The sequence below is a fragment of the Pelophylax lessonae genome (assembly GCF_965119305.1).
Source record: "Pelophylax lessonae genome assembly, chromosome: 1".
NCBI lineage: Eukaryota > Metazoa > Chordata > Amphibia > Anura > Ranidae > Pelophylax > Pelophylax lessonae.
This window is the reverse complement of record NC_138768.1, coordinates 398,488,335-398,503,000: the sequence shown is the minus strand read 5'-3', so window position 1 is coordinate 398,503,000 and position 14,666 is coordinate 398,488,335. Positions and strand designations below refer to the sequence as shown.

Below are 14,666 nucleotides of genomic sequence, written 5' to 3'. Positions count from 1 at the left end.
CTATGCTGAACACTGCAATCTGTCACTCCCTGTCACTTAGGAGATCCGCCCGCTCTGTTTACACAGGCGGGCGGATCACCAAACTAGATTCCCAGACGATCGGGGAAGAGCAGCGGCGATCGCCGCCGCTCCTCCCCTGGCCCGACTCCCGCTGTGACTGAAAACAGCGGGAGCGCGCCTCCGGCGGCGCACAAGCGCCGCCTACAGGGGGAGGAGTCCAGCGACGTAGTACTACGTTGCTGGACAATAACAAACCACTTTGCCGCAGTACGCTCAATGTGAGCGGTCGGCAAGTGGTTAAAGGGCACTACCGTAATTACCCATCAGCATAATTAAAGGGCACTACCGTAATTATCCATCAGCATAATTAAAGGGCACTACCGTAATTACCCGTCAGCATAATTAAATGGCACTACCGTAATTACCAGTCAGCATAATTAAAGGGCACTACCGTAATGACCCGTTAGCGTAATTAAAGGGCATTACCGTAATTACCCATCAGCGCAAACAAAGGGCACTACCGTAATTATCCCTTGATGGCGTCAGCCGTGACTGACGAAACGTACGTCGGGAACGTGAGACCATACACTTCCGGGTCTGAGGTCTGAGGAGCGCAGCGTGGAGCGGCGTCTCCTATTCCCAGCCAACGATTTTTAACCTGAAGGCTTTCTATCTACTAAATTGTAGTAAGTGCATTATATCTTAAATAAATGAATACCTATTAAGAATTACTGCACCATGAGAGCGTTCTTTGTGTCCCTATTTATGGCTTGGCTTCCTGATTGTGGCATCGTTCTGGCTGTTGTGTGTACACCTATGGAAATGGGATGCACAAGATTTTGATCTGAAATACACAGCGTGTTTGACCCCCTGTAATTAAGGGGTCCAGTGGATCTGGTAAGCGGTATTTATATACATCTCACTGGGTGATCGTGTGGAGGTGAAGGCTTTATTAAAGGAATCACTCCTATCAAGTCTGTGTTTTCAACATTGGCCGTTTTGATTGATCCAATTGCTTTGGACACTAGAGACTTTATTTGCACGATTTCATTTGCACAATGTTATTTGATTTATTTAATTGATTGATATATTCTGTTGAGCGCTACTACCTTTTTTCTTTTCACACTACCGTAATTAACCTTCAGCGTAAATAAAGGGCACTACCGTAATTACCCATCAACATAAAAGGGCACTACCGTAATTACCCATCAGGATAATTAAAGGGCACTACCGTAGTTACCGGTCAGCATAATTAAAGGGCACTACCTTAATTACCCGTCAGTGTAATTAAAGGGTACAACCGGATTAACCCGTCAGCTTAAATAAAGGGCAGTACCGTAATTTCCTGTCAGCGTAAATAAAGGGCACTACTGTAATTACCCGTCAGCATAATTAAAGGGCACTACCGTAATTACTCGTCAGCGTAAATAAAGGGCACTCCGTAATTACCCGTCAGTGTAAATAAAGGGCACTACCGTAATTACCCGTCAACATAATAAAAGGGCACTACCGTAATTACCTGTCAGCGTAAAAAAAAAGGACACTACCGTAATTACCCATCAGCATAATTAAAGGGCACTACCGTAATTAACCGTCAGCGTAAATAAAGGGCACTACCGTAATTACGAGTCAACATAATAAAAGGGCACTACCGTAATTACCCGTCAGGATAATTAAAGGGCACTACCGTAATTACCTGTCAGCGTAATTAAAGGGCACTACCGTAATTACCCATCAGCGTAAATAAAGGTCACTACCGTAATTACCAGTCAGCGTAAATAAAGGGCAATGCCGTAATTACCTGTCAGTGAAAATAAAGGGCACTACCATAATTACTCGCCAGGATAATTAAAGGGCACTACCGTTGTTACCGGTCAGCATAATTAAAGGGCACTACCGTAATTAGCCGTCAGCGTAATTAAAGGGTACTACTGCATTAACCCGTCAGCTTAAATAAAGGGCACTACTGAAATTACCCGTCAGCGTAAATAAAGGGCACTACCGTAATTACCCGTCAGCGTAATAAAAGGGCACTACCGTAATTACCCATCAGCATAATTAAAGGGCACTAGCGTAATTATCCGTCAGCGTAAATAAAAGGCACTACCGTAATTACCCCTCAGCGTAAATTAACGGCATTACCGTAATTACCAGTCAGTGTAAATAAAGGGCACTACCGTAAATATCTGTCAGCGTAAATAAAGGGCGTTACGGTAATTACCTGTGTAATGAGGCAATGAGTGTGATTATGTAACAATATAATTTATTAGGCACGTGTGCCTGAAAAAGAAAAAGAGCAAGATGATACAAGTGACAAAATGTGGCACAGCAAAACCGTAAAATCACTATAAAAACAGATACATTATACTGAATGACCATGGACTAAATGCGCTCCAATGAGCTGATGTATAAAATTATACAAGATAAGACACTGCGGACTCCAAAATGATGAACGCTTGGATGCTCACTGTTCAATGGTAATAAAATATGTGGCTGAATGAAACGAAAATCCCAAAAATTCACAGGAAAAAACAGGTGATCCTCTGTTCTGATATCCTACTGAAATTACCCGTCAGCGTAAATAAAGGGCACTACCATAATTACCCGTCAGCGTAATAAAAGGGCACTACCGTAATTTAAAAGTGAAGTAATCAAATAAATGATTACCTATAGCGCTTGCAAAAAAATGGTTGGATGTTTGACTAGTGATCTGTAACGCTGTAACTTCAAACAATAAAGTGCATATATATCCCCGTGATCTATAATCTAATAAATAAATGCACTTAAAATATAAATAATTAAATATAGTATACAATAATCAATAAATCTGCAAATTCATGAAGTGCCAAAAAGTTCACAAAATCAAGTCCATATTCAAAAAGTTAGTTATTGAAGTGAAGTGAATCCTTAATAGTGAATATTAAGTAACATAAATAAAAGTGCACAGTGAAAAGTGCTAAGTGCTGTGATGATGGATCTTCCACTTTATCCCTGGTGTCAATCCTTGTGCTCCTCTGTGACAAAATAGAGAGATTTCACACTCACCAGATTGTGTGGGCCCTATATGCCTTACCACAGTAGGACCACCAGAGGTTTGTGACCCCCAGGGTCTGGGTGCGTTCCCTCCAAGTGGATACTTTCTCCTCTAAGAACGCTCCTCCTGCCGCCAACTTCCAGTCAGGGGTGTTTGAGAGGAAAAAAGAAGAGAGTCTGGATAGTGTAATACTGTTTTCCAATAGGTTTATTCCATAGGGCCCACACAATCTGGTGAGTGTGAAATCTCTCTATTTTGTCACAGAGGAGCACACGGATTGAAATCAGGGATAAAGTGGAAGATCCATCATCACAGCACTTTTCACTGTGCACTTTTATGTTACTTAATAATATTCACTATTAAGGATTCACTTCACTTCAATAACTAACTTTTTGTATATGGACTTGATTTTATGAACTTTTTGGCACTTTATGAATTTGCAGAATTATTGATTATTGTATACTATATTTAATTATTTATATTTTAAGTGCATTTATTTATTAGATTAGAGATCACGGGGATATATATGCACTTTATTGTTTGAAGTTACAGCGTTACAGATCACTAGTCAAACATTCAACCATTTTTTTGCAAGCGCTATAGGTAATCATTTATTCAATTACTTCACTTATATTTGAGCACTGGCACTTTCACTATAGCAGCTGCAACACATATTTAATTATCCAATTATTTATTCATTCAGAAACTTTAGGATTCTCCATTTGGAGCGGGAATATACTTTGTATATTTTTCTCTCCACTACCGTAATTACCCGTCAGCATAATTAAAGGGCACTACTGTAATTACCTGTCAGCATAATTAAAGGGCACTTCCGTAATTACCCGTCAGTGTAAATAAAGAGCACTACCGTAATTACCGATCAGCATAAAGGGCACTTCCGTAATTACCCGTCAGTGTAAATAAAGAGCACTACCGTAATTACCCATCAGCATAAAGGGCGTTACCGTAATTACCTGTCAGTGTAAATAAAGGACACTACCGTAATTACCCGTCAGCGTAAATAAAGGGCACTACCGTAATTACTGGTCAGCATAAATAAAGGGCACTACCGTAATTACCCGTCAGCGTAAATAAAGGGCACTACCGTAATTACTGGTCAGCATAAATAAAGGGCACTACCGTAACTACCGTCAACGTAAATAAAGGGCACTACCTTAGTTACCCCTCAGCGTAAATGAAGGGCACTACCCCGTAATTACCCATCAGCATAATTAAAGGGCACTACCTTAATTACCCGTCAGCGTAAATAAAGGGCACTACTGTAACTACCCGTCAGCGTAAATAAAGGGCACTACCGTAACTACCCGTCAGCGTAAATAAAGAGCACTACCGTAATTACCCGTCAGCGTAAATAAAGGGCACTACCGTAATTACCAATCAGCACTTTAACCACCTTTGTCACAAGAGCTGGTTAAAGTGTACGGAGCCAAAATCCCCCAAAAGCAGCTAAGTGATCCCTGCAATCAATACATGGGCTGAAGTTTTAAGCACATTTTTGCAAAACCAGATTTTGGGGTGGCACGCACAGCAGCATTTTTCTCCTCTGGGTGCCCAAGAGTGCCCCCCAAATTTTTTCAAACCTTGGGATGTCAGCCAGATAAACTTCTTCTATCTTATAATGTGTTAGAGCTGTGCTCCCCCAAGTAAAAAACAATTATCTACATTCCTGCTGCACAAGAATGTAGCAGCTAATGTAACTGTATTGGCTGGCAGAGTAGTGCTTATTCCTACTCTTTTTGTTTTTGTGACGGGAGTCACTTTGGTTGGGGGGCCTGTGGAACCCAGCTTACCTTAGAGAGGTTGGGAAATCCCTTTCTCAGGTCCCTAGGCCCCTCTTATGTGTAAGTCACCCTGTGTCTATTATGGGCATAGGGTGGCCAAGACAATTATGGACTTAATGGACACTGAGAATATTGTGTGGATTACTCAAATGGGACAGTAATATTTGTCAACAATATCTCTCAAAGAATATATGAAGACTCTGGGACTCTAGGCCTAGCTGCCTATTGCCAATAAGGCTTCACACAGTCAGACTCATAGCAGATGCTAATATCATCAGCTCAACCACCTGTCTTCCACACATTGTAATTATGCTGATTTACTCTGTGTTTACACTTCTAATAACGTGCAATTTTGCATTTTGTTTTAGCCTTGTTGCCGGCAGTCTGGCCTTCCAGTCTGGTTTAAGTGCGCTGGGTTAATTAGCATGTGAATGATAACCTTGTCTAGATGGGATTAGCCACGAGTCAGCTGTACCTCGTTATCTAACCATTGTGCGATGTTTTGGGTAAATATTTGGGTCATTGTTCATGCAGAGACTGACATACTTAAGTGTATAAAATGTATGTTTCTTGTTCAATAAAGGAGTTCGTTGTTTTCAGATACATACACGCTAAGTTCAGGCTAGTTTTGTATGTAGGGTGGCTGGAAAACCTGCTATCTATGTTCAAGACTGTAGGAAGCCGTATACTGACAGAAGCCCACAAACACAACGTGGGTAGCGGTTCTGTTACAGTTTTATTATTTTTTAAGATTAGCTCTAGGTGAGATTTGTCCTGGCCTGAAAAATAACATTTGCTCTACTTCTTAATGGCACTGTTTGGCAAGACAATGAAACCAATATGTGTAATGTTTAGGGTGGCAAATGAACAATGTTAAGTATTTGTTTGGAAAACAGAATGTGGCTGTAAATGTTTACCAGCACACTGTAAAACTTTTTGACTGACTTTGAGGGCCGGTTCACACTTGTGCGATGCGGGAAGGCTGCGAATACGCAGCCTGTTCCCGCATCGCATCCGCACAAGAGGCAGTTCACACTGCCATATGCGATACGCAGGGGGTGTCAACTAAATGTTAACGACACCCCCAGTTTGATCGCATATCGCAGTGCAATCTGACAGTTCGCACAGGATCGGATCGCACAAGTGTGAACCACTGTGCGATCCGATCCTGATGCGGCTGAAGAAAATGCCTCCTGTGCGTCTTTGGTGCGGGTGCAGTGCGAATTTCAGCCATACAAAGTGTATGGCTGAATTCGCATCCGCACAGGAGATCGCATGTAATGAAGGAGCAGTGCGCTCCGAATTACATGCGATCTCCGCAGTCGCACATATGTGAACCGGCACTGAGTTTATAATCAGTCATATTGTTCAATGTAATTGTCACAACCAATGTCTGAACCAGTCCTAGCTTTTAACTTGACTGTGTTTGGTCAAGCCTAAAGAGAAAACATTCTACGAAAGCCAAACGTTGCTAATTTTATAGCATCCGCTGGGCTCAATCTTTAACAGTTTTTCTATATTTATATTACTATAAGCAATACATGAGCATTTAAATCATCTAACCCTTTCCCAGCAGCTAGCTAAGCTAAGGTGGAGAGGTGACAACTTTATCTCAGAGGAATTGGATGTTCTGTGCAGATAATCAAATTAGCATTTCACAAGACACTCGCGTACTGCCAGCAACCCTGCTGCACTCATCCATTCATCTGCTCAACTGAGCAGTTAACTGTAGTTTTCATACCTCTATTAATACTATTTTCCAGCCCTCTCTGACAAGATGTCCAAATTAGCTTTCATACACTTAAGTTGTCACTCAGCTAATGTATTCTAGACAACAAGAAAGATGTAGCTTTTTGACAATATGAGTTTTCACAGCAGGAACTTCGTCTATTAAAAGGAAATTCTAGAGAAAGATGATTATTAAATAGGAAAATTGACTTGAAACACCAGCTCTACTTACAAGTTAGGAGTGAAACTTTCATCTGTGTGGATGATTGAATCTGCCACCATTTCTTCATCTGACGTGGCCTTCCACAGAGCCGCCAACTCTGCTCTCATGTAGCGTCTCTGGTTGTAGGCATGTTCGTGACACGGAGGCATTTGCTTAACTGTGTTTACATCCACGTCAATGTGAGTGGCAGGGTAAGGAGCGTACATCACCTGGCGGAATGGAAGCACAAAGCTTCCTGTTGCATCCTAAATATAAGCAAAAGTTTTAATACACACATTCACTTCCATTTAAAGAGAACTCTACAACAAACTAAACAATGATGTGAAATGAGGTCAGCGAAAGGTGATAATTAGGGCTGCAACTAATGATTATTTTCATAATCGATTAGTTGCCCAATTATTTTTTTTCGATCAATCGGATAATAACCCCTTCAATAAAGTGTGGTGTATAATTTAGTTAAAATGTAAAGTTAAAAAAAAAAAAAAGGCAATTTATTTTTATTTTTAAATATCTATATGCAGTGGTAAATGTAAATAACCAACTATATGGTTAGGGAGCAAAATCTCTAATCCACTCTGAGAATAACAGACATAAGAGATATACTGCATATAATGTTAGAGGTTGAATCTGGTAAATATCATCAGACTCGAAGATCACATTTTTTATTTAAAGAAAAAAAAAATTTAATGTTTTGCTGATTTTCAGACAGAAGTGTAATATATTACATATGACAGACCCCCTTGTCATAGGCAGGTGGCTTGATAAAAGCTACCTGCGCCTGCTGTCACTTATGCTGGCCATACAAAAACAATGTCTTCCTTCAAAAAAAATGTTCATTTTAAGAACGTTTATTTAATGGGGTCAAATCAGCGTTGGTTTTCGAACTCAGTGACAGGAAAATTTGAAGGCGCAGAATAGAAAACATCTTAGTCAAAGAAATTTTCAGTGTATGTGGTTTTCGTTCAGAAGTTACATTCATTTTAAAACAATGTTAAAAGCAAGTGAAATATTCAAACATTCTTTCATTCAGCGAATGTACAGATTTTTCGTATGGATATTCTTGTCCAAAAATCCATGTGTATGGCCAGCATAAGGCTCGGTTCACACCGATGCAGTTTGCTTTTGATCCGTTTCTGCAGTGCTTTTCTGCAGCTTCTCCATTGAAGTCTATTGAACCAAAAAAGCACCGTTTAGCGTTGAAAAAAGTCCTTGACCCTTTCCAAATCAAAGAGGCTGAAAAAAGCATAGATGTTTCTGCAAAAAAACGCATAAGTGTGAACCAGGCCTAAGACGTTTAGTAGCAGCAGCATGCTCTTTTTTGCCTCACGTGTCATCATGGGGTTAAAAAAACTAAAATTAGCCCTTTACCGTACAAAAAGAGCAGATAATTGCTACTATAAGGGGAATCATTTATATTGTGAAACAGTGAGTGAAAAGTAATTATATATATATATATCTCATATATTTAAAAATAAATATACCCAGAAATAGGATATATGGGAATTTTAAGTAGGAGTCAGACATGAAGCTTTTGAAGGGTGGAAGAGAGATATCAATCTTTTATATTAAAGTAGTACTAAAAGCAGAGACTTTTTTTTTTTTCTCCCATGGATAAGATCATTTTAAATAGAATGCACAATACAAGAAAAAGTTCCTGCCCAGGACTACATGTCTCATGAGGCATTGCTCCTCACACATTCACACGTTTTCAGGCACAGACATGTATGGATGGTGTAGATTGCTGTCTGTGTTCTGACAGGTATGGATGGTGTCCCGAGCTGTATTTCATATGTAAAACAAATAATGCATTATGTATGCAGGCCAACTAATCGTCTTACCAACTAATCGATTATGAAAATAGTTGACAACTATTTTCATAGTCAATTAATTGATTAGTTGTTTTGGCCCTAGTCATAATAAGCTCTCATTCTGTCAAACTGACCAGCTTAAAGAGCTCTATTTAAGGCCGGCCATACATGGAGCGGATTTCCTTCCTGCAAAAATTTGCTCAATTCCCCCATCAACACAGTCCGTGTTGATGCGGGAATCCCTCTTGCCGGCAGGCCCACTGTCTTCTTGCAGCGGGGGAAGCCATCCCTGTCAGGAGAAGACAGTCATTATTGCTAGGGGCTATAGCAGCTACTAGCGATAATCGCAGGTAAAACCCAGCAGGCTAGTTGTACCCAAGTTAATAGATCGATCAACTTGGTACATTCAGCCTGCCCATACACGGTTTAGATCTCCGCCGGCTCCTGCTGAACCAGCTGAGATTCAAACTGTATATGGCCTGCCTAAGACTTTTGAAGTTAGCTGGTTAAACAGTCAAATTATCCATAGACAGGAGTCTCACATTTTTTTGAGACAAAGGGAAACAAAGTTTGACAAAGTGTATGTTCACCTAATAGTTTTTACATTTTGGTTAGTTAGAAAGAATTAGCATGTACATAAAATACCTGTTGATTGTGAAATGCGTTGTACTTGTCACTTTGGACATAAACAAAGGCAGACATTTTTAAGTGCAGAATGTGTGAAAACCACGGGTGCCTCCATTTATGCAGTGGAGAAGTTAGTGTAAACACCATAGATCAAGAAGTGCTTTTTCCTGCTTCTTGCTCCTGACCACATGTTCAACTGGAACAGTAGTTCTGGGGGAAAAGGCTGGTAAGTAAAGAGTCAAAAGATCTAAGGAAAGATCAGCCATAGATAGCAAATGTCCCCAAGATGGCAGCTTCACTACATAAGCAAGGTTGAACTAGCATCTTTGCAGCTATTCCCTGAAGCTACTGACACCTCTTCCCTGCACAGCATGCAGCACTCTCCAGGCGACCCAACTGAGACTACCATACAGAGATACTGTCCAGCTTGCTAAAATCTGTACCATGCTTCCAACCAAGAGACTTATGATCTGATTTTGGAATATGGTTTCCTTTTGGAGCCAATGGTTGCTCCTTCACTGGGGTTGTCTCGCAGGGTAGGGAGATTTTGTTAAGACACCAGGCGTCCCTTAGGAGAAGCAAATCAATCACAAAACGCGTTGATCCTTAATATTTTAAACAGATACTCATACACATAAAGACTTACAGTATTCTGTTGTGAAAGATGGCCAAAATGTATGTTGATTTTACCAAAACTTTTTGCTTTTGTTGGCCATTTTCTGTAATAAAGTTATTTTTTTGTAAAAAAGTTATGTATTTTCTCTGAAAGGCACATTGAAAACCCCATATATATATTTTTTTTTTTCACCTGACTGATATTGGATTGAAAGACAAGGTGGGTTTCGGTAAACATAGCATGAAACCAATGGATGCTGATATAAGAACATTTTATGTCTTTGCGATGCTGATTGTACGATTATGTTACTTTATTTTATTGGCAACTATTACCTTACAAACAATTCTCTAATTATTACGCAATCACAAAAAAATGTATGCTGTAAAAGATTTTTTTTCCTGCAATGGTTTTATTTTCTTGCGAAAGCCAATGAAAATATTGAGAGAAAAACTAAAAACGAAAGAGCCATATCCCCTTGTTATGGACACCACACCGGGCAGGCCCTGAAAACTCGGATGCTGACCAGTGCTACAATCCTCCAGAGATAACATAAGCAAGTAAACAATTAAATTTACTGTCATCCAACTGAACATGAAATCTCAGTCCGGGAAGGCCAGCCCTTTCATATCTTACTGGGAAAAAAAAAAATCATACTTCCTGTATTTTCTGAATCCTATAAAGATTAATTTAGTGACCTCTTACAAAAAATAACAGAGAGCAACTCTGAAAAACAGGAGAATAGTATAAGTTGTGTCTCTGAAATTGAACCTTTGAGCTATCAGCAGATAAAAAGGCAGCAGATGTGAGAGATCAATGAATGACACCAGCACAAATCATACCCCTTTGAAACGGTTATACCTTTATGTACTGACCTTCAGTAGGCCTTGCACAAACAAGCCAGATTCATACTTGAACGATGATTCAGACCTGCACAACCTGGAGCACTTGCGCTCTGCAGGAGAAAGAAAAAGGCACAGCGTCCGCACCATCTGTAAGACAGAATAAAAATGAAAGGTAACACCTAATGCATCAAAATATGCATATCTGTAATGTTTCGAAACAAACTTTATGCAATATTCATTTAATAGAACATGACAGCTCTTCATTAAGGAAAAAAAAAAAAAGGAAAGAGAATAATATGGCAGCAGGTGGGCTTTATTGCAGTTGGGAACTGCACTGTAACCAAAGTCAGGTTTTGACATGAATATCAATTATGAGCTTAAATCCAGGTTACTGCAAATCTAAACAAAATTAGAAAAATAAAAAGAATTTTTGACCCTCGTCTTAGCGGTTTCTTGATTAAATTAGAAAATTAGGTCAAATTAAATGAACATAAATAATAATGACCAATGACCAATTGTGGAACAGTTGCAAAAATAAATACAAAAAAAAAAAAAGAAAAAAAAAAAGGGGCTAAGCACTACTGTATTTTAAGAATAAATGCAAGATTTCCTTGTGACGTCATTCTCCCACCTCATCCATTCAGAGGAAAGATTTCATTACACATTGGTGTGACCCACTGTATGAGTTGCAGCACTCCAGGTTGAGTCAAAATCCAGATTTATTGACTGGACATCCAAATATGACAATCGTGACAAGGTAGACGCGTTTCACACAATGACTGTGTGCTTAATCTTAATGATTAAGCACACAGTCAGTGTGTGAAACGCATCTACCTTGTCACGATTGTCATATTTGGATGTCCAGTCAATAAATCTGGATTTTGACTCAACCTGGAGTGCTGCCAATTCCTTTATCAAGTTTTCACGGAGGCGAGCCGGGGCATGCACCGGTGTGAGTCATCAGGCAATTTCACCACCTTGAGCAGTGAGTTCTTGTCTCTTCAATTGGAAATCATGATGCCATCTACCCACCTCGGCCAATTAAACGAAAAACTTGTATCCACTGGTAACAATAACTTGACAATAAATTGTTTAACCTGAATGGTGGAGAAGCACTCAGGGTGACTTCTTTTCAGTTCCGGCAGCACTTGTACTGCTGCAGAACACAGCAAAGCTTACTGTTTGGAGCTAACACTACTACAGTACATTGCAGCACGTACAGAGGTCGCACTAATGTGTAAATTAAATATTTCCTGACTGGCTGAGGTGGGAAGATATTGTCACAATCTCCACCTCAGTCATTCAGAGGAAGCCTTGTATTTATTCATAAAATAAAAAGATTCCTGTGAATAGCCGAGCAGTGCTAAATGGAAAAAAAAAAAAAAATTAATTTGTAAATTCTTTGTACTAGAATCACAATTTTATTTTCATTATAAGCAAAACAAATGACAGAATAAAACCTATATTTTTTTATTACCCCACACTGCAAGGGGTAACTGCTCATTTTTATCTACAGGGACCAGGTAAAGGAGTTCTGCTTAACTAATCCTCCACTCCCTCAGGCCTTTTTATACTGCTAGTTCATAGCAGAAATGAAAAGATTACTGTGGTCTATAGGGTGTGTACAGGTGTGAGAGCTCAAGTATTTAAACTGAAAATTCAATTGGGTCTAAATAAAGCATTATATTGAGGGCAGTTCTTAAGTACATTATGTGATATTGCATGCTAAAATGGTTGCTCCAGGCAGATGAAGCGCTAGTTTTCACATGGTCAAACAGTGCTCCTGCCATATAATAGAAAAACTGTGCAGCCGCTCACCCTCAAATTGGCCCCTCTCCTCCAGGAGCCAGGGGTTCCTCATATTGCCTTCATCCACCAAAAGTTTAAAATAAGAAAATCTAAAGGGAGCACATGCATTGGATATTTTTTATTCAGCCAGCGATGATCTGGTTTCTCCATCCACACATCCGAGGTGAATGGGGGATGCCTGCTGTGGCATTGTATTCCAACAGCAGGGAGCCCTCCCTTTCATCTGAACACTATGAACAATGTTGCTGTCTATAGCCGGCAGTGGCGGCCCGTGCATAGGGGGCGCCAGGGCGCTGCCCCCCTACCCCTTAAAAATAATAAAAAAAAAAAAAAAAAAAAAAAATTACAAAGCGAACAAATAAAGTTGTAAAAAAAAAATAAAAATTTGGGTTCGCCGGCCTCTGTGATGGAACTGGTGGCTAGGGGGGGGGGTTTACGTCCCAGAAGAGGCGTCGATTGGCTGCCTTCTGGGGGCGTAACCCGGGCGCAAGTCTTTGCGATTGGACACCCCCACTTTCTGATATCCTGGCTGTGATTGGTCTAGTCTCCAGCCTGGACCAATCATCATCCAGGACATCCGATCCCTGACGTCACAATGGGGGCGGTGCCGGTGCGTGAGTCAGTCACTCACCGTCACTCGGAGGACGAGGGAGAAGCCGCTCACCTTCCCGCCGCCGCCGCAGAGAGGACGATCGAGGAGGGAAGAACCCGTCGCCGCCAGGTAAGTGCTTTAAATTGAAGGGAGCACGCACGCTGGTCTCTGCATTGATTGGGGTACAATGCTGTGGGCACTCTGCATTTACTGGGGTACAATGCTGTGGCACTCTGCATTTATTGGGGTACAATGCTGTGGCACTCTGCATTTATTGGGGTACAATGCTGTGGGCACTCTGCATTTATTGGGGTACAATGCTGTGGCACTCTGCATTTATTGGGGTACAATGCTGTGGCACTCTGCATTTACTGGGGTACAATGCTGTGGCACTCTGCATTTATTGGGGTACAATGCTGTGGGCACTCTGCATTTATTGGGGTACAATGCTGTGGCACTCTGCATTTATTGGGGTACAATGCTGTGGGCACTCTGCAATCATTGGGGTACAATGCTGTGGGCACTCTGCAATCATTGGGGTACAATGCTGTGGGCACTCTGCAATCATTGGGGTACAATGCTGTGGGCACTCTGCAATCATTGGGGGCAATGCTGTGGGCACTCTGCAATCATTTGGGTACAATTCTGTGGCACTCTGCAATCATTGGGGTACAATTCTGTGGGCACTCTGCAATCATTGGGGTACAATGCTGTGGGCACTCTGCAATCATTGGGGTACAATTCTGCGGCACTGTGCAATCATTGGGGTACAATGCTGTGGGCACTCTGCAATCATTGGGGGACAATGCTGTGGGCACTCTGCAATCATTGGGGGACAATGCTGTGGGCACTCTGCAATCATTGGGGGACAATGCTGTGGGCACTCTGCAATCATTGGGGGACAATGCTGTGGCGCTCTGCAGTGATCGGGGACAATGCTGTGGCGCTCTGCATTGAAAGGGGCATGCACGCTGAACTCTGCATTGTGGGGGCACAGCACAGTGTTCATTGCATTGAAGGGGGCACAGCACAGTGTTTATTGCATTGAAGGGGGCACAGCACAGTGTTTATTGCATTGAAGGGGTCACAGCACAGTGTTTATTGCATTGAAGGGGGCACAGCACAGTGTTTATTGAATTGAAGGGGGCACAGCACAGTGTTCATTGCATTGAAGGGGGCACAGCACAGTGTTTATTGCATTGAAGGGGGCACAGCACAGTGTTCATTGCATTGAAGGGGGCACAGCACAGTGTTCATTGCATTGAAGGGGGCACAGCACAGTGTTCATTGCATTGAAGGGGGCACAGCACAGTGTTTATTGCATTGAAGGGGGCACAGCACAGTGTTTATTGCATTGAAGGGGGCACAGCACAGTGTTCATTGCATTGAATGGGGCACAGCACAGTGTTTATTGCATTGAAGGGGGCACAGCACAGTGTTCATTGCATTGAAGGGGGCACAGCACAGTTCATTGCATTGAAAGGGGGCACAGCACAGTGTTCATTGCATTGAAGGGGGCACAGCACAGTGTTCATTGCATTGAAGAGGGCACGCACGCTGGTCTCTGCATTGAAAGGGGGCATGT

At 41.4% G+C, this 14,666-nt stretch overlaps 1 protein-coding gene across 1 annotated transcript in view; it reads right to left on the bottom strand.

Annotated features, from left to right (window-relative positions):
- C9orf72 (C9orf72-SMCR8 complex subunit) overlaps window positions 1-14,666 on the bottom strand; it is a 118,326-nt gene that overhangs the window by 24,288 nt on the left and 79,372 nt on the right. The window contains exons 6-7 of the mRNA XM_082270714.1: window positions 10,711-10,827; window positions 6,797-7,032 (exon numbers count right to left, since the gene is read on the bottom strand). Coding sequence (XP_082126840.1) covers window positions 6,797-7,032; window positions 10,711-10,827 — 353 coding nt within the window. The remainder of the gene's footprint in view (window positions 1-6,796; window positions 7,033-10,710; window positions 10,828-14,666) is intronic.